The following is a 25,335-nucleotide window of genomic DNA, read 5'->3' on the forward strand; positions in this document are numbered from 1 at the left end:
CTCTTTATTAGAATATCCTCTTCCCCATTCAACAATTTTGCAAAATCAAAGGTGTTCAGATTTCCATTGTTGTTACTGTTGGTATTTTCTTTAGCCCAAGTACCCATTCTACAAACCGAAATCTTTCTCGTATGTTCCATGTTCAGAACCAATGGAAGTGAAACCACTTGGGCTAACATAGTGGGGAGAACCCCCCACCAAAACCAGCTCCTCCTGTTCCTCTTGCCCTTACCTTGTCCTAAGTCTGGTCCCAGAGGCTCCATTAAGAACTAGAGGACCCTGCGGGGCACAGTTTGAGAACCGCTGGTCTAGGACATCCTCATACTAATTTTAACAGAGAGAAGTAACTGAGTGCCCTCTTCCATCCTTTACTGACGCCTCTCTCTCTCTCTGGGCCACATAGGGCTGTATGACAAATGTTCTTATACCTCGCGTGACCGAGGATGGGTCGTGGGAATTCACACCGTCAGTGACCAAGGCAACAGAGACCCACGCTACTTTTTCTCCCTGAAGACAGACCGAGCCCGGCAAGTGACCACCATCAATGCCCACCGCAGCTACCTCCCAGGCCAGTGGGTGCACCTAGCCGCCACCTATGATGGGCGGCTGATGAAACTCTACATGAACGGTGCCCAGGTGGCCACCTCGGGGGAGCAGGTGGGCGGCATCTTCAGCCCGTTGACCCAGAAGTGTAAAGTGCTCATGTTGGGGGGCAGTGCTCTGAATCACAACTACCGGGGCTACATCGAGCGCTTCAGTCTGTGGAAGGTGGCCCGGACTCAGCGGGAGATACTGCTCGACATGGAAACCCATGGCCTCCATGCGCCTCTACCTCAGCTCCTCCTCCAGGAGAACTGGGACAACGTGAAGCACACCTGGTCCCCCATGAAGGACGGCAACATCCCCCAAGTGGAACTCAGCGGTGCCCACGGCTTCCTGCTGGACACGAGTCTGGAGCCTCCCTTGTGTGGGCAGACGTTGTGTGACAACACGGAGGTCATTGCCAGCTACAACCAGCTCCCGCGGTTCCGCCGGCCAAAGGTGGTGCGCTACCGTGTGGTCAACCTCCATGATGACAACCATGAGAACCCCACGGTGAGCCGTCAGCAGATCGACTTCCAGCACCGGCAGCTGGCCGAGGCCTTCAGACACTATAACATCTCCTGGGATCTGGAGGTGCTCGAGGTGAGCAACTCCTCCCTGCGCCACCGCCTCGTCCTGGCCAACTGCGACATCAGCAAGATCGGGGACGAGAGCTGCGACCTCGAGTGCAACCACACGCTGACCGGCCACGACGGCGGGGACTGCCGCCACCTACGCCACCCTGCCTTCGTGAAGAAACAGCACAACGGGGTGTGTGACATGGACTGTAATTATGAACGGTTCAACTTTGATGGCGGAGAGTGCTGCGACCCCGAAATCACGGATGTCACCAAGACTTGCTTCGACCCCGACTCTCCGCACAGGTAAGACCTGCTGGGCAGGCGATGCCCAGCTGTGAGCTGACTCGGTCCCCTCAGCATTGCATAGGCAAGGTGCCTGAAAGCCCTAGGGGTTCCAGAACTTTGCAGATTTTCTGGCTTGCACCGTAGCTTGGTGACTGAGGCCAACCTCTTACGCATCTCTTATGGGGACGATACACGGAGATAGTCCACCAAAACAGTATTCGCTGAGCCTCCGCTGTGGGCTGTGAGAGAGGACAACCCCGTCTTCTTAAAGAGCTCAGAATCAAAACTGGGTAATGTGAACCACATAATGGGTAACTGTCATAACACACGTGGTAGAGTGGGGTACAACGCGTTCCCTAGTCCACTGTGACTGTTTAAATTAGTTGAGATTAAATAAATTTAAAATCTGGCCTGAGTCCCATGAACAACATTTCCCGGACTCAGCAGCCTCATGGGCTGTAGTGGCTACCGTGCTGGACAGAGCATTATGGAACACGCTTCCCGGCCGAGTGTTCGTTCTGTTGCACTGTGCTGATAAATCCAGGATCAGCTGGGTCGCACAGCCTGAGTTCGGGTCTCAGCCGTACTGTTTCCTCGCTCTGTAACCTCTTAGAAGCCATGCCTTCCTCTGTAAAATGGGAGTGATAACAGCACCTGCTTTGTGAAGCTGCTCTGGAGTTGGAGAGGGGGTATATAATGCATGGTCTTCCTGCTCATGGCTGGTGGGCCATGAGGTCTCAGTAAGCATATTTGTCCTTACTTGTGTCAGGAAGGTGCTGTGTGCTGTACGCTGTGTTTAGGGAGTGCCAAGGGAGATCAAAGAGAAAAAAAGCTGACTTGGCACTCAACTATCTCCAGAAAAGCTCCGATCTGGTTTGGACATCCAAGATTGGGTTGGGGGAGAGAGGAGGGCACTCCGGGCAGAGGGACGTGTCATCCACTGCGGAGAAGAGGGCAGAAAGGGGACGCTTCTGTCCAAGGCTTCCCTTAGCCTCTGCTTGCACTGTCAACTCTAAACAGCACCCTCCAGGAAAAGCCCAGAGGTGAACCTGGGGGTGATCTATATTCAATATGGGACTCAGAGGAACTAGTTCCAAGCCAGAGAGACAGGCAGCATCCACTTTCCTGATCTCCCAGATTCACGCTGGACTTTTCCATTCTGTCCAGCGCACAGGACCCTGGACTTGCTGATAGCTCGAGCACATTTGCCGACCTCTGCAGGTTTTCTGCTGACTCTTCTCTTTATGTCTCTCTCAAAAAAGCAAGGGCCTCCCATGCACAGACAAAATACCTATGTGCAAAGGAATGGCGATGCTGGCAGGAGAATGTCGTGCCTGGCAGCAAGCCAGAAAGCACGTCAGCTCAGCCTGCTGGCACCAGGCGGGCTCTGGACTCCCACCTTGTTCAGAGACACGAGCGGCCCAAGTGGGAAGAAGCCTTGCTGTGTGGCTGGTTCCTTCCAGGTCACAGTGCACTTTCATCTCTGCTCTCCTTTGGGCTTTGACAGACTTTGGTAAGGCAGGCAAGACCGGGGTTAGTATTTGCATTTGACCGACAGGGAGCTCGAGGAGCTGAGGGGAGGCAATGACTCCGCCAAGGTCATGGGTCAGGAGAGCCATTCAGCTAAGTCACAAATGCAAGTCTCTGAGATTAAGGCAGCATGTGCTCTACAGAGCTGGACTCCCGGGACGTACCCGCGTGCTCAGGCAGAGTGGGCACAGAGGAGGGCAAAGTGCCGCGGATAGCCTCAAGTTCTTCACCCATTTCCATGTTCATTTGTTCCTTCGTTCCTGCTTTCATTCATTAGTTCATTCATTCATCCATTCCTACAACAATTGCTTCTTCAGCACCAGGAGGGTGGGTACCCTTAGCCCTATTGGGCCACAAGAAATTCAGGATCCAGACTGACCTAGGGATTTAGTCAAGGTCACTCAACTAATAAATGGAGAGCTCGGACTCACATCCAGGTCTGTTGACTCTAAAGCTCCCACGGAAGAGAAGGATTTTTAAGTCTGAGAAGCAGTAAGAGGCAGAGTTGAAGGGCAGGGTTGGTAGGCAGGGCGGCTTCACAAGGCCTTGGGGGAAAACTGCTGAGCTGATTGGGTCAGGACCGAGGGCAGCGGGCACTGTCCTGGTATGGAGGGGCCGTGGGGCCCCATCCCAGATACCTCACCATCAGCAGACAGAGTTGGCAGCCTCCAACGGCCTCCCCTTTTCTAAGTCACGGGACTGCCTGCCCAGAATGTCCGGGAGCAGCTGTGTGCCAGCTCTGTGACCACTCACGCCGGGGCACTTGTTGGCCAGCTGCGAAGGTCATGAGCCCCGGGTGAGCCCCATCAGGCAACGTGTCATCTCCTGATGGGGCCGGGGATGACGGTGTCCAGGCTGTTTTGGCTTTCCAGTGTGCAGAGAGGAACCTGGGGACGTTTGCAGAGAAATATTGGCTTTGTGACTTTAAGAAAAGGGAGGGAGGGGAGGAGGGAGGAAGACAGACAGAAAGGAGGGAGGGAGGCAGGCACCTTTAGTGGAAGCAGTGAAAATTTGATTGACGTTATCTAGGTGATTTTTAATAAAGAGCTGAACTTCATTCTCATCAGGGTCCTCTCTCTCTCTCTCCCCCTCCCCTCCTCCCTCTTTCTCTCCCCTCCTCTCTCTTTTTCTCTCTTAATGGGTAAAGATAATAAAACTATTGAATACTTCTCAGTCTATGGTAAGGCACCAGTTTTGGGTTTTTTTTCCCCCCCCTGTATATTGCAAACCAATACCTTTGAAATATACAGCACAAAATGAATCCATATAAAATGAAATACCACCAGAGTGTCGGTGTCAGAGTTCTTGAAAAGTTTCTCCATTCCTGCATGCACTGTGCCATAGCAGCCCGTGCCCTGCCTGCCTTGAGCGGCACTGATTAAAATTCACTGTTCTGACAATTTACGTAGCGAGTCCCTTGAGTATAATAAGATTCCTAGTAATGGAGCTGGACAGATTGGTGAATTCTGTCAGAGAAGTGTATCTTTTAACATGTTTGGACTCCAGGAGAGCACCTCATCCTGCGTCAAATGTTGGACCTAGAAACATCCTCAGAGATCATTGGTCCAAGCCCCTTCTTCTCTATAGAGGGAAACCGAGACCAGAGCTCACACTGTCCATTAGTAGTCACACTGGAGATAAGGTTGCTCTGGATTTCTGACTCCTGGTCATCTGCGGTGACACAGCTGTCCAGGACTGCCCTGACATTCTGGACAGTCACACATCCCTGCCCCTTCATGTTCTCTTCCTAATTATCCCTAAGAGCTTGGGATTATGGAGTGCCTGAATGAGTGAGTTTGGGTAAGAAGCTGATGATGGCCTTAGGCTTCCATGAACCCCTGTAGAACCATCAGAGCTATCTTGGCAGCCAGTTTTCCTTCTTAAGGGTCTAGAATAACAGCAACCAGTGGAGGAGGCACAAAAAAAGTGGGGGGGGGAGGGTAACTGGACAGTGAGAGGCAGGAGCTTATATCATAACCACATGAAGATGTTTGGCATGATGAGCAAATTCTCCTGGAGCCAAGACTATAGGGCAGCGGTATACACACTTCAAATCTCCAAAGGCCTGTCCTATAGGAAAGGGAGCAGGATTCCTTTACATGATTTCTAAGTCCTGCTTGGAACCAGAGTGTCAGAGTAACAGATGATGTCATCACCCTTCAGAGTGCTGCTCCCAGGGGAGCACCTCTCTGCGGATGAGTGAGCACCCCGTCACCTGAAGGAGGCACAGCGAGGACCGTGGCAATGCTGTAGAGAGTAGCCTTAATGGGCTTGGGGCTGAGCCCAGCACAGCCTGACTTTTTGCTGCTATCTTCCTCCAGTCATGTTAACGGAACCACACAGTAACATTTGCAAACAGACATTTCTTGGGTCTGTGCATCCTTGCCTGGCCCTCTGCTCTTCACTGGGGATACCGGAAGGGGTGGGAGGCACTCCTCACCATTAGGGAGCTTTCATTTTGGTGGGGGAACCATATTCACCCAAAAGAAAGTCTGATCCCATGACACACAGTGGGACAGAGCTCTGGAAGGCAGAGATCTGCTTGGACAAGGAGGACAAGGTGTGTTGGCTGGCAGAGGCATGCTTTGAGGGCAGCTGGAGATGGGCAACACTTTCAGAGGTAGAGATGCAGGCTCCAGACGCCAGGGCCTGGCAGAAAACAGGTGATACATTCAAACGGTACAGTTAAGGAGAGTTGAAGGAGGGATACAAGGGAAGGAGAAGCTATCTACAACAAGGTAGGCAGACCTTGACAATCGCCAAGGCCAAAGTCAGCAACAGTGGAGAGCCATTTGTATTCTTGGTCTAGAGGGACAAGAAGAGAGAGTGGTTCGGGAACCTCGAGAGTGACTGTGCGCAGAGGACCCCTGGGCAGTAGCGGCGACTCTCTCTAAAGAGGGGTGACCAACCTCCTGTAGCCCCCAGGCCAGAAGGGAGCCTGGAGAGTAAATGCTACATTGTCACTCCCTTCTGCTTCCCTGTCTTCTTCTAGAAGCCACAGGACAAAGGAACCCACAGACGCACCCCAATGAGGCCAGCCTCCGAGGGGCACGGAGCAGGGTGGAGGGGGATGGATGGTGGATGTGGATGGGCAGAGCACGGAGATAGACAACCCATGCAGAGAGTACAAGAGAAGCAAGGGCACAGGAGGGGAGGAAGCGCTTGGAGAACGAGTCTTCAGTATGGCCGGGACCCAGACATAAGCAGGGGAGGGTCTACTTGATCTCCTGGCAAACGAATATCAAGCTAAATCCTTCCTTCCTCCTCCTCTCCCTTTCTTTATTTCCTTCTGCCTTTTCCTCCCCTCGTTTGCTTTCCCCTCCTTGATTTCCGTCCCTTTCTTTCTTCTTTTCCTCTCCCAGTAAATGTTTGTTGAATGCTCCCTCTGTGCCGGCCCAGCCCCTGCCTTTTGGAGCTCACCATCTAGAGGAAAAGACAGACAAGAAAGCATGCCATTGTGATCACGGGAGTGAAGGAAGGCTCCCCAGTGTCAGCCAGGAGGACCCGTCTGTGTGAGCAGTGAACATTTTTCTATCAGACTGGCCATTTAGGAAAAAAAACAAAAAACAAAAAAAACATTCCAATGAACTTGGCTGTTCTTTACAAGTGGTGGAGATGAGCCAGGTAGGCAGAATTTCATCTGCAGCCATTAGAGATGTCTACTAACAAGTTAGAATGCACTTCACATGCCTTTCTATAGATAAAAGGGAAAACCTGGATATTAAGGGAAACCCCTGGCATCAGGAGCTCAGGGGGCATTTGACACTTTGGGCTGCATGCACCCCATTGCAAGAATACATTGCAACAAACTCACCAAGCTTCTGTTTGGATCCTCCAAACGCAAGCTAGGGCAAGGTTGGGTGAACTTGACCTTTATCTGTGAATATGTTCTTATATGCAATTGGAAGATAGAAAAAGACTTCCCTTGTACACTGTTGGCTCATAGGAAAACATTTTCTTTGTCTTCCCTTTATTATTATTATTTTTAATGGAACAAGGGCATTCCCCGGGGGCCATGTTATTTTTTTTGGACCCAAGCTGACATTGCTGGAAGTCTTTGGAAAGAACTGCAGTAAGCCTTAGGCAGGCTCCTCGACCCCTCTGCTGGCACTACAGCTGTCCTCAGTGGCCTCCCTGACTCCTTGTCAGAGACCATTAAATGGTTTGCCTTTGCATGTTGGGGTCTCTTCTTTTTTGGGATGATCTCATGAAACATACACTTCCTTCTCCCGAGTTCTCCCCAAATCGGGAGTCAGGGACTTTCTGAGCTGAAAGGGGTAGTGGCCGTGTCTGGCCTTTTCTTGCTATAGATCAGGAGGCCGAGCTCCCAAGAGGGGCCAGCACTGACCCAGGCCTCCCAGCGAGAGTGAGGCCAAGCCGAGGGCAAGACCCAGGATCTCATTTCTTAATTTCAAGGCCTTTCTACCCTTAGAAGCTTAGGATTTGCAACTTGGAAACTTTCTGTCAAGGATGGTCATGTTCTTCCCCATTGTCCATATTTTGCTAAGACACTTTCGTGCCCAGGAGACTGTGGTCAATGTCCTGGGGATCCAACATGTGATCTCTGTCCTGAAGGTGCTTATATTCTGTAGTTCAGTGACATTTTGTTACAGTCATTCAAGAGGTGGTGAGAAGGCAGATGATTAATTTCCCAGGGAACCACACGGACGATCAGGCTTACGTGAGCTCTGAGAAAAAGGCAGGATCCCTGTGGCGTGAGAAAGTCAGAAAAGGTTTTCTGGGAGAAGGAGGCACACAAATGGACCACCAGGATTCACAGGCTCTGTAATGACAGAAAGGAACAAAGAGATTGAGGTGGGAACGGGAGGGGAGGGTTCCAGAAAAAGGTAAGTCTACTTGGGCCTAAGCGGGGTTGAATGCCACGGTTTGTTTTTTCCGGCTGTGGAGCTCTGAGAATCAGACTAACACAGAATGGAGGGAGGATTCAGGGGGGATCGATCGGCCACATCTTAGCTGTGCAGTCGCGGACCAGTCTCGTAATCTCCTGGAACCCCCATTTCCACATCTGTGGAAAGGGAATCCTAATAGTATGTGACCGGCTGAATCACGTGATTGCCTTGAGGGTCACATAAAATACTATCCCAGCAAGAGTTCTGGGAAGAGTTAAGGAGCACACAGATGAAAGAGGGCTTTGTTATTTGTTCAGTAACTTTGTTCATTCTTTTCCAGTAATCGTGTAAGAGAAATTGCTTGGAATTTTATAATCAGAATATCAGAGTTTATTTAATGTGACTAATATTCATTAAAGCAATAACCGGAGTCAGGCCTGGTATAGTGGAAAAGTGATATGTGTTGGAGACTGACCAGGGTCCGTATCCTGGTTCCACTCTTCGTTAGCTGTCTGACCTTGGCTCATTTCTCAATAAGAGTTGCTGGTTTCTCTTCTGTAAGAATTGGGCAAGGACAGCTCTACGACCATGCGTTGTGCAATTTAGCCGAAGTCATCTGTATCAAGCCGCTGGTCATAGTGTGTGGCACATAGTAGGTCTAGAGTCCCCTCCCTTCTTGGGTACACACAGGGACCCCTCTAAATCAGCATTGTTTTCTGGAGACTGACTTTCTGCAGGCTCATTTAAAAAAAAAAAAAAAAAAGGGCCTGGATGGAACAGCAGGACACACACTGAGGGCATTTACACAGATTACTTTCATTCTTAAAATACTGACTTTTTTGTTTTTTTAGGACTAGCCACAGAATTGGTATTTTTAAATAAAGACCATATAACATATCCAACCCATTGAGCTCGCACACTAGTTTATTTTTGAAATGACCCAAATGCCGAACTGTGTTCGAGGACATATTTCCGCCTGAAACGATCCCAGGCGGTGTTGGCATTGGTCACCAGGGGTGGTGAGCCAATTTGATGGAGGGTCTTAGATTTTTTGACCGTCCCCAGCCTATGCGCCCGCTTGCGTGTGGACGCAGAAATACCTCTCTCCAGGCCACGCGTGGCGGGGTCCCATTCTCTGCTTCCGTCTGGATTACCTTCATGTTATTCATCTCAACAAAGTCCACCTCCCCTCAGAGGTCCCCTCTGTGACTCTGCGCAGGTGACTGTGGTCTTTGAGATCAAGATAGAGGGGGGAATGGAGCAAAGAGAGCGGTTGGTGGTTTCTCCATGCCAGGTTCAGGAGCTCAAAACAGGGACCCGTGAGAAGCTGTGGAGGATGGTGATAGTCTCGCAAAAAAACATAAGAATGTGAGTTTTGGACACCAAGTGTACTTGAAATCAAGCCATATAAACATGTCCATGACCTTGAGCAAGTCTCTAACTTTATCAGAGGCTCAGGTGCCTCTTCCTAAAGTCAGGGATGAAGGTATTGCAGGCTTCTGCCTTGAGGGGCTCAGAGGATTCGGTGAAATGTTGCAGGGGTCAGCCCTTTACCCCAGCGCCGGCCATTGAGTGAGCACTCAAAATAACAGTGGTGGTTGGGGATTTTCCATCGCTGGGAAATCTTCTGACCTCTTACACACATATTCCCTAATTCCCAGCCCCCTCTGGATCCTGAGCCCCCTCCCTGGAACCTTCGGGCTGCAGCGGGGGTTGTAGACAAGCTAGTCCTGCTCTTCTACCAAAGGCCCTTTGATTTTGGCTCCTGCAGGTTCCATTTTAAAAAGATTGTCCTGACTCCGAAAGCCCTGTGCATGCTAAATGATACCATACTCATTGTCCCAAGCAGCACGTTGCTGTGAGTTTAGGCATCCCCAGCATAAAGCCAAGGCGTGTCCGGGATCCCAGGATGGGGCTGGCTGTGTCACTCTCACACATCCTAGGGAAGGAGCTGGAAGCCAAGTGGGCACCCCAGGGGCTCTCGGAACCCTACCGGGCCATGTAAGAGGCAGCACAAGACGCCTGCTCATGCCTGTGACTCTGACCACAGCAGGATCTCTGTCTCAGAGTTTGTAGGTGAAATTTGCAGGTGCTCCCTGTCTCACCCTTTTTCCTGGAGGTGCATTTCCATCTCCAGCTTTCCGGATGGACGGATGGATGGGAGCGCTTGGTGCCCTCTCGGCCCCAGAGGGAGGCAGTTGGGGTTTTTCCACCCCGGTCTGACCTCATCAGCACCCTCCGGTTCCTTCCACCGTCCACTGGTGATGCTGACTACTCATGACAGCCTCAGCTGGGCCAGACGCCCATCCAGGGTGGGAAACAAAGCAGTGGGGGCTTGGGAGGGTGGAATGGGCAGACGCAGGCATGTTTTGCTTTAGGGAAACACATTCCCCTAAATTGTTTGTGGCTCAGCTTGTACCTGCGGACTCCCAGCTACCCAATTCTCCGTCTCCTGTGAGGGGACTTCAGCACTTTCACTTTCTGCTTTCACTTTCTGGAAGCACAAAACCCATGTGTGAACGACAGTGCGTTTTGCCCAAGTCCAACAGGCTTCCATCTCCCTGGTTTCTTTGTTTTGTTTTTGGAGCTGTGACTTCTTGTCTCCCTCTCTCTGTGCCTTTCTTTCTTTCTCTTTTCCGTGTTCTCAGTTAGTGGGTGATCTGGTGGTATAGGGCAGAGGGCGAGGAGATTAGGGTCTCCACTTCAGGGGTCCAACATTTGTGATGCCAGCCTTTTTCGAATTCAGACAAACAGCACAGCCCCCAGCCGTGAGCTTGAATCCCAACTCCCAAACTATGTTTGGCCACAGAGGGCAACGGTGGGTGACCAGAGCTCCACACAAGCATGGACAATCTCAGGCTCTTCCAGAGGGTGGTAGAGAGACTTGAGAGGGAGACAGCTCTTTCCCAGGAGGATTCATGGTAGAAAAACATAGTTTGCCCCGTGGCTTGGCAAAACATGAGGAAGGAAGTGACTAGCTATTTCCAGTAACTTTGTAGCCAGCATGGTTCAAGTCACTTCTTTTATTTTAAATTCTTCATCCATAAAATGGGAGGATTTGCATAGGATATTTCTAAGAGCTGTTACTATTCATACATTTTCAGATCAGATGTTGTAACGCAGTTTCCAGGCCTATGGGGACTGCAGCTGGAATACAGGTGCAGGGAGATTGATCCCGGGAAGGCATGAGCAAGGCTGTGTGTTGACACTGGGGACATCCAAGGACATAAGAGACCATCCCCCTGCCTTCAAAGTATTTGCCAGCCCCTCTGACCAATTGAGTCCGATGTGTTCAGTGTAGCCGTGAAGGAACAATTCTACTCTGACAACTGGAAAGATTCTGACTCCTGACTCTCAGATCTCTGTGACCCCCTGATGGTGGCAACTTGTCTTGGGTAGTCTGTGTGTCTGCCATCTCATTTTCCCTTAAACCTCGAGAGTGGCATCCTCTTTCCAAAAATCCATTTGAATTTCATTCTACTTCCCATAGCCTGTCAGACGACCTCATCACTCTTCAGCGTTATTTCCGCATGCTTAAACTCCTCCATCGTCACACGACCCTTCGAGAGCTCTCAGTTTTTAACCCCGGTCTGGACCCAAATTTGGGGACGTTATTAGACTTGTTCAGGTCATCCAGAGAGATCTCCACCTACTGTAGTGACCATATAGTTGTGTCTGTACATGATTCTGCTATTTGCCTACAATCAGGCAATTTGTATGAGGCCACAGTTCAGGCTAAAATCTAGAAATTGTCCTACGGACACACATCAGTGACGATGTTGAAATTCTTGCTCAGTCCTTCCCAAACACAATATTAGTCAGTCAGTCGTCACATAAGTTCTATGGTTTACGTGGCTCAGAATTAGAGCCAAACTACACAGCCTGCTGAAGTGTCTCCTGTACCCAGGACGTGGTAGCTGTTGCAACTTAGGAAAAGGGGTGACTTGGCTCTGTTTTGTTGTACTTCAACTGGATGACAAGCCGTAGGGCCGCTGGTGAGCTGTGTATTCTGCCGAATGTGGTCAGTTCTATTATTTATCAATTGTGGTTTCGATCCTCTAAGAAGAAAGGGAGGTGGCGAGAAGAGCTCACTTGTGGGCTCGGGAATGGCACACTTTGTGTTGTGAAAACAGTCGTTTGACGTGGGATGGTCACGTTACTGTTCTGATACTTCTGAACACACCGTCGTATTTTCTTATTTTCCTTGCTTATCACGGTGTTCTTCATGTTTCTTGGCTTTCTGAAAAGATGTTAACTCTGAGAATATGGGGCTATCAAAGCAGAGGTTAGAGAACCCCCAGAAAAGATCTTAGGGAGGTGACTGTTCCTTCCAGAGTGTTTGTGTGTGTGTGTGTGTGTGTGTGTCCGTGCACGCACGTGTGCACACACATGGGCGGGTGCAGTGCTAGGTGCTGGAGTTCCAGCAATGAATATTTCACAAGAAAGGTGTGATCTTGCACTTGCAGAATCTCCTGCAGGTAGATAAGTAGCTAGCTGGATAAATGCTTTATAGAGAAGTCCAAGGTCTGAGGGACGCAGAGGATGGGCACTTGACTCATCAGGGGTCAGAGTCACTTCTAGGCTGAGTCATGCTAACCAACGGAGTAGAGCGGTGCTTGCCAGGAACCAGGTGTTCTGACTCTTTGCCTTCTGCCCCAGCAGTCTCTGAAAGCCATTTCAAAAAGGCAAAATGAGAAAAATAGGAGCTGAGTGGATCCTAGTGAAAAGGTATTCATTGATCACTGGCATCCTCTCTTCTGACATTATCTTGTTCTTTCCTTGGGAGGACCACTCCACTCCAGGACAACTTATTTTATTATGTGAAGGCCATCTTAAGTGGTGTGGGTTTTTTTTTCGGGGGGTGGGAGGGCTCATCTTCACACCCTCTTTTACTTGCTACTTCCTCCCCATTTTTTTTAAATGATCCGGAGCTCTGAGAACCTCTCCATTGGCCTACTTACTTCTGAGTCAGCACCTTCTCCTGTATTTGAACTCCCAGGATTCTCCATCCCACTCCTCTCCAGGTCTCATCCTGATCCTATTCCGCAGAATGCTGCAGACCAGTGACTTTCCTGAGAGCTGACCTTGCACGTGACTCAGCAGAGGGCACAACCCCAGCGAGCCAAGTCTCCTGCGGGGCCTAGAGATTCAGGCAGCAATATGAGGGACTTTGATGTATAGAATCTGAACCTGATAAATGAGAAATGCTCCAGTGGCCCAAATGAGAATCCATCCATACCCATCATTTCACCTCCTCTTCCTCTGCCCCCACCCAGCAAGCACGTATGCGTACCTGTCTTTCTTCGATAGTCTCAGACCCATCTGCTTTTTTGTAAGCCACCACCAGGGCCTCTATTGCCATCCCTCCCTTGGTCCATCTTCCACATTCCTCCAGAAAGGAAAGAAAGGGTCTGCTCGGAGCCGTCAGGACACTATCCATCCTCTGTAACCTGGTATATAAGACCTGTCTGATGTGGCCATTGCTGAGCCCTCCAGACCTGCCCTGTGGAGTTGCTCCCATGTTCCCAGCTTTGCAAGGGCACCAGCCACCTTGCAAGGTTCCAACCTTTCCCTGCTCTTTCAGGCTTCCTGGCTTTCTGGAGCCTCTGCCTTTGACCCTGTCTCCTACACTTGGTCTGACACCCAGCCAAGGTTTTTTCTTCATCTAAAAAGCCCAGCGATGTCTTCGCCACCTTCAGCTGGGTAAGTGTCATTGTTCTTCTCTTCTCTCCCATTCAGCTCCTCCTCTGTGATAACACACATCATAAGAGAAGGTAAGACATTAATGATAGGGATGTGGTCTGCGGTAACCAACAGATGAGCAGCCATATCTCACCTCCCACACTCGTAACCAGGTAGAGGGACCTTGGAAAAATGGCGTCACCTCACTGGGTCTGGGTTTCTTCCCCTGTCAACTGGGGATACTCCTCCTGGACACATAGGGTTTTTTGTAAAGCTTCAAAGAGATCATTTTGAAAAGTACTTCAACGGTGCCAGTGTGTCATGAACTCCCCCAAATGGTGGGCTTTATTCGTATTATCATATTATGTTGTGATCGTCTGGTTATTTGTCTCATTTCCTTCATCAAACTGCTAACCCTTTGAGAGTGAAAATTGTTTCGATTTCATATTTGTGTGCCCAGTTGCTAGCTTAGGGCATGGTTATAATAGAATCTCTGTAAGGATTGGCGAACAAAAGAAGAGCCGACTGAATGAATGATTTGCAGAGGGGAGAGAAGAAAGGAAAACCAAGGCGAGCAGGGAGGGAGGGAGGGAGGAGGAGGGGAGGGATCGAACGAGTGACTTATTCAATAAATGAATGAAAGAATGATCGATTTTTCAATTGCTCTTTCATTGGTGCTGTTACATTTTTCTTAGACTGTGTGTCAGACTTCTGTGCAAGAGCTGTTATTTTGGAAACCAATCATTCAGGATTCTGAGAATTTAATAAACTCTCCAAAGCACTCTATTTTTTTTTTTTTTTCCGTGCCTCCTCTTACAAGAGAGGCAGATTTAGACATTTCTGACAGTGAAACTAAGCAAGAGAATAAACTCCAGATCATTAGGACCCTTGGGATAAAGACACAGAATCCAGGGTTCAGAACTGGCCACAGCTTGGGGAATGCTTGTTAATTGCAACAAGGATATGGATGCAATAAACATTCTGAGGTTTATCTTGCTTTAATGACTTGCCTTGAGTGGCTTTGATCTTTATATTTGATAATCACTTTCAAATGGTCTGGTGTGTGCTGAAATTGGAGTAGTGGTTCAGGGACTCAAGACCCTCCTGGGGAATGACAGGCTGCAATCAGAATTTGGAAATGGGCAGTGCTACAGGACTTGCCGTGTGAGTCATAGGAACAGGTCAACCACCTGTGGAGGAGAGAAGCACCCTGGTCCAATGGTGGGAGCAGGGTCCCCTGATGGGAGAGAGACAGCAGGCATTGGGAGCTAAGGGAGCGAGGGCCAGTTTCATGAGCAAGCTAAAAAGAGAATCATGCTTCTTGGGCCCTTTCTGTGAGTTGGGCTCACTTGTTGTTTTCTCACATGTTACCTCCTTAAGTTTTTATATTCTTCTGCCTGGGTTGAATTTTATAATCTGCATTTTACAGGTGAAGACAGGTTCAGAGAGGTTGAGTCCCTTCCCTAAGGTCACAGAGACACTTCTTGGCAGAAGAAATAGGACTTAAACCCTAGACTGTCTCTCTCAAGATGAGGTTTTTGCAAAAAATAGACAGTGATTACAACAACGAAGTATTTCTTGGTGTGGTAATGTTAGAATAAAATGGTAAATACAAAAACATGTACCATAAACATTGACGTACTTGTGCCCCGCACTTTTATATCAATTGAATGAAGAGCAGACTGTAGTCCAGAACAATTCTTTCTAGAACTGTCCCCAAGGATATTTAATTATGAAAGTAAGTAGCAAAGAGTCTCACCATGTAAGACGGTCTTCTATACGAATTACAAGTAGAATACGGTTCTAGGTCACTCTCTTTAAGTGTTATGCTGTCATATGTATGTATGTGTGTATGTATGTATGTATATGTGTATGTATATATATACACATATATATACGTGTGTGTGTGTGTGTGTGTGTACTTTCCCATTAAAAAAAAGACATTCGTGTTTCTATGGCACTCTGCTGCCTTTTCCTTTAATCTGAAAGAACCCTCACCAGCCTCTGGCTTGGAGATGGCCCACTCACAGCCAGGTTCAGCTCAAACAAATCTTCCTCAGGTGGAGGGCATCAGCACCTGGTCAGCACCATCGCCATGCCTGCACCTGTCAAGAGCCCAGGGGATGGAACTTGGGCAGGATACTTCTCAAAAATCTCCTTGGCTCTCACTTCAACAGTGGGCATGTCATTTGGCTTTAAGTGGGAGTAGAGACAAACACTGGGCAGTCTTGATCTGCACGTGCTGTGAGACATACCTCTGACCAACCGTCTGTAAAACAGGAGAGCCCGTGTATTCTGTTTCTAGAGCTGGAAAAAAACTTGAGCCTTCCATAATCTCACTTAAGGGATCTGTTGTTGCTCTCAGTTTTGAATGTAGTTCCCTTTTGCTTCCCTTTCAATAAAACAGGCCCCGACAGCCCCCTCATTGAGATTATTACAGAGTTGTACCATCTCAGGCCAGTGCATTTAGGAAATATGTTATTGGCACTCAGCAGTGAGTGAGATGCATAAAGAAAATATTCTAATGACAGTTGAGTTGAGAGAGCTTTGATCTCCCTCCAGAGCTGCTCTCATGGCTTTGAAATGCTGTTCTGGCAGAGAGGGAAAGTCTGGGCGCCTTGGCACTCTGGGGCTGGGCCTCCCTGCAACTGACATTCCAGGGGACCCACAGCCTTCATGGTAGGACCCAGGGGCATGGGCTGTGGAGGAAGCAAAGAGACTCTGAGACACCTCTCTTGAAAGGCAGCTTGGGGAGGGGGTCTAAGTTAGGAGGGGTTTGACAGTTTAGCCCAACATTTCCCCAAATCTATTAGTTGTGCTGTTATTTGATTTTTGGCAGAGCCAGAGATTAGGGTCGGGAGGAGTGGGGAGGATTATGGTCATGTGTGTTTGGGAACACTCATACCCTATCTGCTCTACTCCCATTTTGCATGTTAAAGGCTCTGATAACGCTTGCAATTAAAAAACCATATGTATTGAACATTGTTTAACAGAGCGTATCCTAAACCCATTTGAATCCAAAAAAATCTTTTCCTTTAAACATGCATCTGCTTCTTGTGGATTTAGCCCTCTGTAGACTGTGATTTGGAAAACACAGATCTGTGCTCACTTCGGCAGCACGTATACTGGAAAACATGGGTCTAATTCACATACTCACTAAACAGCTAGGGATTCTGGGCAGCAGAGTGTAGGGGGAGAGGCCAGACACTCAGGCAATACAGGCTCTGCACAGGGATGCTCAGCCGAGGAGGGTCCCTCCCGGGCTTGACTCTCGAGCCACATACCTTCACAGGAACTGTGTCCACCTGAATGAAGGGGCGACTTTACTGATTTGTGCAAAAGCGCTGCTACACACAGGCTGGTAAATGGAGGTTTGCTGTCAGGCCTTTCTGTGTCCCTCCTTTAATGCCTTGGGCAAGTCACTTCATTTCCCTGAGCCTGGACTTCTTCATCTTGTTTTGAAGTTACACAGTTTAAGTGGGTCATACTCCATGACTGCTAACCCGTGGTCCATCTCTGGATCGCTCGCTCGCTCTCTCACTCAAGTTTTAGGGAGCACGGAGATGTGAAGTCTTGGTCCCCACCTACTTGAAGCTCATAGTCTGATGGAGAAGACAGGGGCTCATGGAGAAGATAACACAAAGCAGGGTGATTAGTAGAGTCAGAACGGAGAGGCTCTGAGGACAGAGAAGTCGTTGTCAGCTAGAGGCGATGATGATCTTGGCCCTGCTAATAACTAGCAGTGTAATAACGATCATGTGACAACAATAGCCTGTGCTAATCAATGGGTGCCTTCTACCCATCAGGCACTGCGTGAGGCACTGTCTCTGGGTGGCCTCTAGACCCCCTGAGAGGTGACTGTCATCCTCCCATTTTACAGGTGAGAGTGGTCAGGAGCAGAGGCGAACTGGACTTTGCAGGGATGATAACATTTTAAGAGGCAGAGATGCAGGAAGGAAAGTCATGAGGCGGAGGAGAGAGACTGATGGGCATGTGTAAGGGGTGGGCATAATCTGGGGAACCCAGAGGCTCCAGGAATGAGGACACCATCAGAACTTGAGGTGCAGTTTTCTGGAGGGAGAAGAAGGTTGGGTGGTAGGGATGATACGTGGGAAGCTGAGTCCCCGAGAACCACCCAGAGGCAGACAGTTTAGGTTTTTTCCCAGTAGGAGAACAAAGGAGGCCAGGACCTGGAGGGGATGGTGTGCGCAGGCTGTACTGAGCTGTCCCATTGAATCCTGCTGGTCTGCTGGTCTTTCTGTCAAGAGAGGTAAAACAACTTGCCCATGGACGTGGTTTCTCCATCCAACTCTGAGTAGTACTGGGACTTAAATTAATAACACACTGAGATTTTGATTTGTATTGATTTTCATAGAGCATGGGTAATGATTTTTTTTTTTTTAATAGATTCGACTAGTCTGCAGTATACACATGAGGCTAATCTTCCCTAGGGGCAAAACGGAAAGCCGAGGGGCCCTGAGCACGTCTTTTTCCTTCCGTCTTTACCAGTCTCCTTAGACTCTAATGACCCTTTTCTTTTTGACCTTATGTGCTTTCACCACCATTCGTTGACAGGAGGGATTAAACATTCTTGAGGCAGGCGAAGAGAAGAAAATACCCACATGGAGTCCTGCCCCTGAGGAGACTTTCCCTTGATGCATGCAGGAGACACCCAGCTTGGCTCTGAATTGGTGGGAAGACCTCCGCCCACAGAAGGAAAGTTCTTAGCCACAGAGCTGTTTTCCTTTGGGTGGGTTCCCCCCCCCCACCCCCCAAAAAAGGGAGGGAGAGAAGAGAGGCCCAGGGGGCCAAAAACCTGGATGGCTGCCCTGGATTCTTCCTCTTGGGGGAAATGGAGGCTTCTCAAAGTGTGAAAAAAAAACCCACATACAAGCAAGGGAGAGGCTCCAACATCCCACATGTCTGCCTTGGGCCAGGATGAGTACCACCCCTTGAAAAGATTGGCTTCTGCAATTACAAGTGAATAAACAACCAATTAAAATGTCTCCCCCGCCCCACCTCACCCCACCTCTTCCTCTCACGAAGCTTTTCTCAGCCTAGAGCAGCAGGGCAGAGAGGTGACTTTGTCTAATAACATCTGTGTCCTCTGCCTGAGAGAATGCTTGATGGAAATGGACAAATCAATTAGAAAAAAATAAATAATGTGGAAAGGGCTGATCCAAGAAAATCTCGGCTTCTCTTTGTTTTCCTTCGCCTCCGCGTTGTTTCCCTTTGCACCGTGGCCCTGCGTGAGCCTGGAAATGAGGGAGAGGCTGTGGGAAGAATTGGACACATTGAGATTTGCGCTTGGCTTTGTCACTATTTATGTGATCTCTGAACCCTGTTCCGTCATCTGCGAGATGGGGATGAATGATGGGAATAGCTAAACGCGAACTGAGCCTTTCTACGTGCCAGGTGTTGTTCTAGGTCCTTTATACTTCCTTTATTACGTCCCCAATCCTCCGGGCAACCCGATGAGATAGATCGTTTTGTGTGTACAGACACACCGGGGCCCAGGCAGTGAGGTAAATTGCCCAGGACGACCCACACATCTGGTGGAGGAGCTGGATTTGTACCCAGGACTCTGGCTTGAGAACAAGGCATCCTACCCACTATGTTGCATGACTTCAGATACTGCAGAGATGGGACGAGAGGTGTTTGCTAGCATGGGGACGGGCATACAGCAAGCGCTTCATAAATGTTGATTTTCTCTTTCCTCTTTCCTTCTCTGATCACAGAGTAGACTGGCCAAAACTCCTTGTGCAGCTTCCAGGCTAAGAAGGTGAAGGTCAGGATTTCCAGGGAGAGAAAGCAAGGCAGCAAGATTGCGGGTCAATATCTGAGCATGTGGTCATCCTTGAAACTGTTCAGTTCAACCCAGATATAGCTATGACCTCTCTTGGCCTTGTCTGTATCTCTCACTCAAGTTCACCTTTTTTTTGAATAGCCAGGAAAGAATTATGGTCACATGATCAATTATAGGCTCTTGATGCTGTAGGGGATGAGGAGGGCTCTCTGGGTCTCCTATGTATCTATTCCCGTAGGAGCAGAGGTGTGGGCCCGTGACCCGTAGGAATGCTCTTTGGAGCACCAGGTAGCTGCTGCCAATCCCAGTGAATTAGCAAGGAAGCTGAGGCCTCATACAAAGGAGACTGGGACCCCAATATTTTAGCTTTGTTCTTTCCCAGGATAAATTTAACCCCTTCGATGTCTGCTGAGTGCTGGCTCCGGGGGCAAGCCCTATGCTGAGAACTGGGTAAACAGAAATGGATAAGGCATGTTCCCTGCCCCAGGGAGCCATGGATGGTGGTGGACATAGACAGGTGTCATGATGATTTGGAACAGTGTGAGGACGTTTACTTATGGGAGGTGGGTGAGTGTAGAGATGGCAATGGAGGTAGACGAGAAATGAGAGTCAGGGAAGCCTTCCTTGAGGAGCGGTACCAGTGTGGGCTTTGGATTTCTTCATCAGAGGACAAAATGCTAATCAGAGTCCCTAACAGAGGGAACCTCGCAAGTGAAGGCACCATGGATGGTGCATCATGGTGGGCGCCCCCAGCCCACAGTGGGAAATTCAGGAGAGGGAGCTAGGAGAAATGGTGCTGGAGAGGGAGGCAGCATATTGGAAGCCATGCTGGGGACCTTGGACTTATGTTTCACATACAGGAGCCCTTCTAAGACCCCAGGAAGGAAAGAGAAGGGAGCTATCACAAGTGTTCTACCAGCCAGGACTGTGTCAATCCCTTACGGACAGATGGACAGATAGCATTATGAAAAAGGAAACCACTTCCAACTCGCTGTGTGACCTAAGCAAGGTCTGAAGCTTAAGTCTCCTTTCCCTCCTCTGGAATAGAAGCCTCATAATACGGCCTACCTCAGTTTTGTTGGGGAGATTAAAGGAGATCATCCGCATAAAGTTGGACCACATAGAAGGGCCCATCAAACATAAATATCATTAGTCAGAGATGTCATCTTACCTGCTACATCAAGCTGCCTACTTGTGTATTTATATATGTTTTCATGCCTTTATTCATTGATTCATTTCCAACCTTACTCAAGAAATGATCTTCAGCTGCTCACAAGGGTACATGACAGCAGACAGAAAACGGAGGCTGAGACACTCAAGAGAGGGGAGCCAAATGCCTCCGTTATTTAGAAAATGATCCGTTGAGTAATATGCCTGTGACCGATGGAAAGCTTTAGCATTTCAGTGTTGATAGGGGAACCATACTCTGTGGAGGAGGAGTTCTTACTTACTGAGTGCCTAGGATGTGCCCAGCCTCTCACCAACATGCGTTCATTCTATCTGTTAAGGAGCTGCTGATGATAATGGGGAGTCGGTTCACTTTTCTGATCTGTCCGTCTAAAGTGGCAGCCACTCCAAATACAACATCCCACTCTAAGGGATTTTAGGTTCATTTTACAGGCAAATAAATAGAGGCTTACTGAATACTGAATCACCTGGGTGTAGGGACAGCATGATGCCCAGTGACAAGAGCGTAGGTTTCCAGGTAGACAGAATTGGCCTTGAAACCCTGTTCTACAACTTTGGGCAACCTGTTTAATCACATGTGGGCCACAGGTTCCCTATCTTGAAAACAGCAATAATGTGTCTCTGCATGGTTGGTACAGAGACACAGCGCAGGCCCCTAGTGCAGCTCTGTATTTGCCTCCCATAGTGAATGAGTGAAATAGAGAAGGAGCCAGGACTAGAATACATGTTGTCTTTTCCATGGTCGGCGTTCTTGATTTGCACCCTCATTATGTAGCCTCATCACTAGGCAAGATAGCAGAGTCCTTAAGGGCAAAGATGTTGACTTTAAGTAAATGTAGGTTGTGAACTGTTATAAGCCGAGGAATCTTGTTATGTCTCTTCAACTTACAAGGACTTGATTTTCTTAGCTGTAAAATGGGATCATCTCCACTTACCTTATATACTGTTGGGGGAAGTCATTGAGGTGATGTGTATAAAGTGTTTAGCAAAGTGCGTGGCACACAGTAGCTCTTAATCACTTGGGGGAATAGCTGTTATTTGAATAGTACCTTTTCTGGATGGTGATGACAGCCAAGGTTCTTTTTCTGTTACAGAGCATACTTGGATGTTAATGAACTGAAGAACATTCTTAGACTGGATGGATCAACACACCTTAATATCTTCTTTGCAAACTCCTCGGAGGAGGAATTGGCAGGAGTAGCAACTTGGCCATGGGACAAGGAGGCCCTAATGCACTTAGGTGAGAATTAGAAACTTCTTCAGGAGGAATTTGGATTAGCACAGGATTAACTTTAGTGATGATGGTAATGGTGGTGGTGATCATGACCTTGACAATGGTGATGGTGAATGATCTCTTCATTGCTTTTTTGAGTATAAAACCCCTTAGCATTTCTTATCTTATCTCATCTCAACCACCAGGCATTTCTCTGAAGAAAAGAACATGGTATCATTAACCCTGTTTTGCCAGTGGGGAAACTGAGATCCGCAGAAGGAACAGGGCTTATCCAAGGTCACAAACAAGTCCGTGGCTGGGCCCCATTTGGAGTTCAAGTCTCCAGCTGTGTCCCTTGATAGCTTCCTTCTTTTACCCCTTGCCTCTTAGTGCATGCTGTTGTCTTCCCAGCCTTTCAGCCACAGGGAGCTGACACAGCCTGTCAGAGCTTGGCTTGAGGGATACCAAAGAGACAGAGAGAGGGAGTGAGCTTGCTGAGAACTCCTTGTTCCTCCGTGGTCCACCAACACCACCAGGAACGCTTCTTACATCCAAAGTATTCATATCCATAAACCAGACATATGTTTATAGGAACCCATCACCAAGAGTCAGAAAAGACAATGGTTTCTGAACCAGACCCTGAAGTAAACAGCGTAGCTCTTTAATTTTCATTTTTCCGTGCTCTCTTCCAGCACATGTCTGTATATGCACGTGTGTTTCTGTAACTTGTGCATATTTGAAATCACAGCATAGATAAAAATTTTACATTTTGGGGGGGGGGTTTTGTTTGGGTTTTTTTGGGGGTGTTTTTGTTTTTGTTTTTGTATTTGTTTACTTCATATTATGCTACCTACGTTAGGAAGACTGGTAACAGTCTTCCTAATCACTTCCCATCCAACTCTTTCACTTAATATCACAAGAAAAAAAGCATCCTTCTGAGTCATTTCTATCTCTCTATAGGTGATGTTTTTAATTTCCACACAATATTCCATTGAGTGAGGGCACTACAATGTACTCAACCTTTTTTCCTTTGACAGAATGTTCTCAGTGTTTATACCCGTGGAGAGCAATGCCTTGCCTGTCGAGCATCTTCATCTGAGGAGGTTTGGGCTCAGGAGAGAGACAGTTTTCAGTGTTTCCTGAGGCCCCCTGCTCCCCCAGTGGTACAGCCCGGGTCCAGTCACCGTTTCAAATGGTGGTATTTTGGAAAGGACTCTGCAGCTTCACAGGACGGAGACCTCAAACTCTAAGAGTTAGTTCCCGCTAGACTGCTTTCCTTTTCCACTTGGTTTTAAGACAAGGAGACCAAAATATGGTGCATGCGTGTGTGCACGCAGGAGTGAACATGTGCAGGTGTGTGGTTGTGGTGTAAACAGAGCTGGAGAGAAAGAGGAATCTTTAGTAGTTCCCAACTGGGAGAATTTTATCCCCTAGGAGACATCTGGCCATGTCTGGAGATGGTTCTGGCTGTTACAAATGGGGGAATGCCACTGGCATCTAGTGGGTAGAGGACAGCGATGCTGCTCAGTCTATGGGTCTAGCAAGAATTATCCAGTCCAAAATGTCAGTAATACTGAGGTAGAGAAACCCTGAGATAGTTGATGGACGCATAAACAGACAGACAGAGGTTGGGCAGAAAAGAGCATGCAACTTAGACACACTTGAACGTAGACAATTTGTTTCTGTCACGTGCCTGGTATGACGTATGTGAGTCCTGCTGGCCCAGAGCGATACCTATGTTTGTTCTCAGCTGTGATTCTGCTTGGCCATATGGCCTTAGGCAAGTCTCCTTCCCCCTGTTTGCTCAGATTTTAAATGAACAGGTTAGACTAGATGGTCTCCAAAGAAGGTTCTCCACACTGAAATGCTGTCCTGTTGGAAAAGCAACAGAAAGGCTCTTGATGAGACTCTTAGAAGGAGTCTAACGTTAGAGAAAAATACTCCTGATGATTCCGTGAATTTCCGAGGCTGGCTCAGGGCCAGGAATACAGAAGGCCATAAATCCGCAGCATGTTATAGTGTTTCAGAATGATGTCAGGCCCCAGCTATTTCACCTTTTAAGAGAAGCAGTGAAACAAGACTCGGGCTCTGTGCTGTGGCTCCGTGCAGAGGGGTGAGTCGGGAGGGGATGAGGTAAAACGAACCAAGCTGGCCCGGACATTAAGTCTACAATCCCATCATTATCCCTGGAAATACCTGTGGGGGTCCCGCACCTTCCCATCCCCCTGCCCGGCACCTCCATGTTGAAGCCTCCTGGAGAAACAGAATCACTGGCGCTGTCGTAGCTGTTTATTTTAGAGCTCACCAGAGACGCAGAGTCACTGTTCCAAGATCACACAGCCGGGGTCAAGCGGAGTGAGGGTTGCATCTGATGTCAGGCTCACTGTCCCGGGCCCCTAGCCCCCAGCCTGCCATCTCCCCATCCCGAGACATGTTGGCCAGAAGCAATTTCTCCCCACTAACCCCAATCAAACCTAACTTATTAGAACCATACATATATTTTTACCGTCTTTTCCTGCCGTGATGCCATGATCTCTAGAAAAAGCCTTGGGTGGGAAGGGGATTATGTTTCATATTATGACTGACAGAAAATAATTGAGAGAGATTTCCTGTCTCAATTTCTCTTCCTCCCTGCCTCTCTGCCTGCCCCTTCTCACACACGTGCGTGTGTGCACACACACGCCCACACCCTCTCTCATACATCTTTATCTCTGTGCTAGAAGGCTCTGAGCAGTTCAGAATTAATAGACTCCGTGAGCCTCATGACTGAGCAAGCTCACCTCCCAGCAGTTCAACCCAAGATAAAACTCCCCCTCCACGCCCGCCAGTTCAAATCAACAAGGTCCTGCCTTATCACTATTCTTTAGAAGACCCTGCTCCGCACTTAAAATCACAACTTGCAGAGTGTTCGGACCTGAATGTTAACCTTCTCTTAAACACATTTGGATTTGTAAGTATAAATGTCTCCCCACCAGCCTATATCGTTTCTCCAGTGCCTCAAATGAACGTGAAAAATGCCATCCAGTGATTCTGTGGAAATCTGTTCCATCCATCTCCCTAGGCTAAGCCATACACAGTCACTGAAGACCTGTGGGGTAGACCATGGCTTCTGCAACTTAGAATGTACAGAAGAGCCATCTGGGACCCTTGTTAGAGCACAGATGCTGATTCTGTAGGTCTGTAGGGCCCGGGAGTGCATCTTTAATCTTTTCCAGGTGATGGTCATGCTGCTTATTCTCAGGACCTCTTCGACTCCTAAGCAGTTAGATACCCTCTGACCCACTTGGAGTCATGAATAGGGCACCTGCTAACTGTGAAGCTAGGCAAGGCTGCTTACGTGTGCTCAGGTGGACCTCAGAAAATGGCTTTCATTGGGTTAACGTTCAGCAAAGATTCAACACACTTGTAATGAGATGCCACCTTCCAGGCCCTGCGATTGGCACTCGTAGTAGAAGTCATTAAGAGGCCTGGCTCCGGAAATTAAGAACCTTGGGTTCAAATCCCAGCTTGTCACTTTCTGAACTCCCAGTCATGAGCCTGTCACTTTACCTGTCTGGGATTCATTGTCTCTGCTCTTGGGTTGTGAGTTGAGGAAGTGTGATTATACACAGGAAGCGC

The 25,335-nt window shown here is 48.5% G+C and overlaps 1 protein-coding gene across 1 annotated transcript in view; it reads left to right on the forward strand.

The window, feature by feature from the left end:
- PAPPA (pappalysin 1) overlaps nucleotides 1–25,335 on the forward strand; it is a 234,524-nt gene that overhangs the window by 32,295 nt on the left and 176,894 nt on the right. Inside the window, exons 2-3 of the mRNA XM_004774071.2 lie at nucleotides 404–1,466; nucleotides 21,599–21,744. Coding sequence (XP_004774128.2) covers nucleotides 404–1,466; nucleotides 21,599–21,744 — 1,209 coding nt within the window. The remainder of the gene's footprint in view (nucleotides 1–403; nucleotides 1,467–21,598; nucleotides 21,745–25,335) is intronic.

The sequence above is a fragment of the Mustela putorius genome, unplaced genomic scaffold, assembly GCF_011764305.1.
Source record: "Mustela putorius furo isolate JIRA1106 unplaced genomic scaffold, ASM1176430v1.1 tig00537301_pilon_pilon_pilon, whole genome shotgun sequence".
NCBI lineage: Eukaryota > Metazoa > Chordata > Mammalia > Carnivora > Mustelidae > Mustela > Mustela putorius.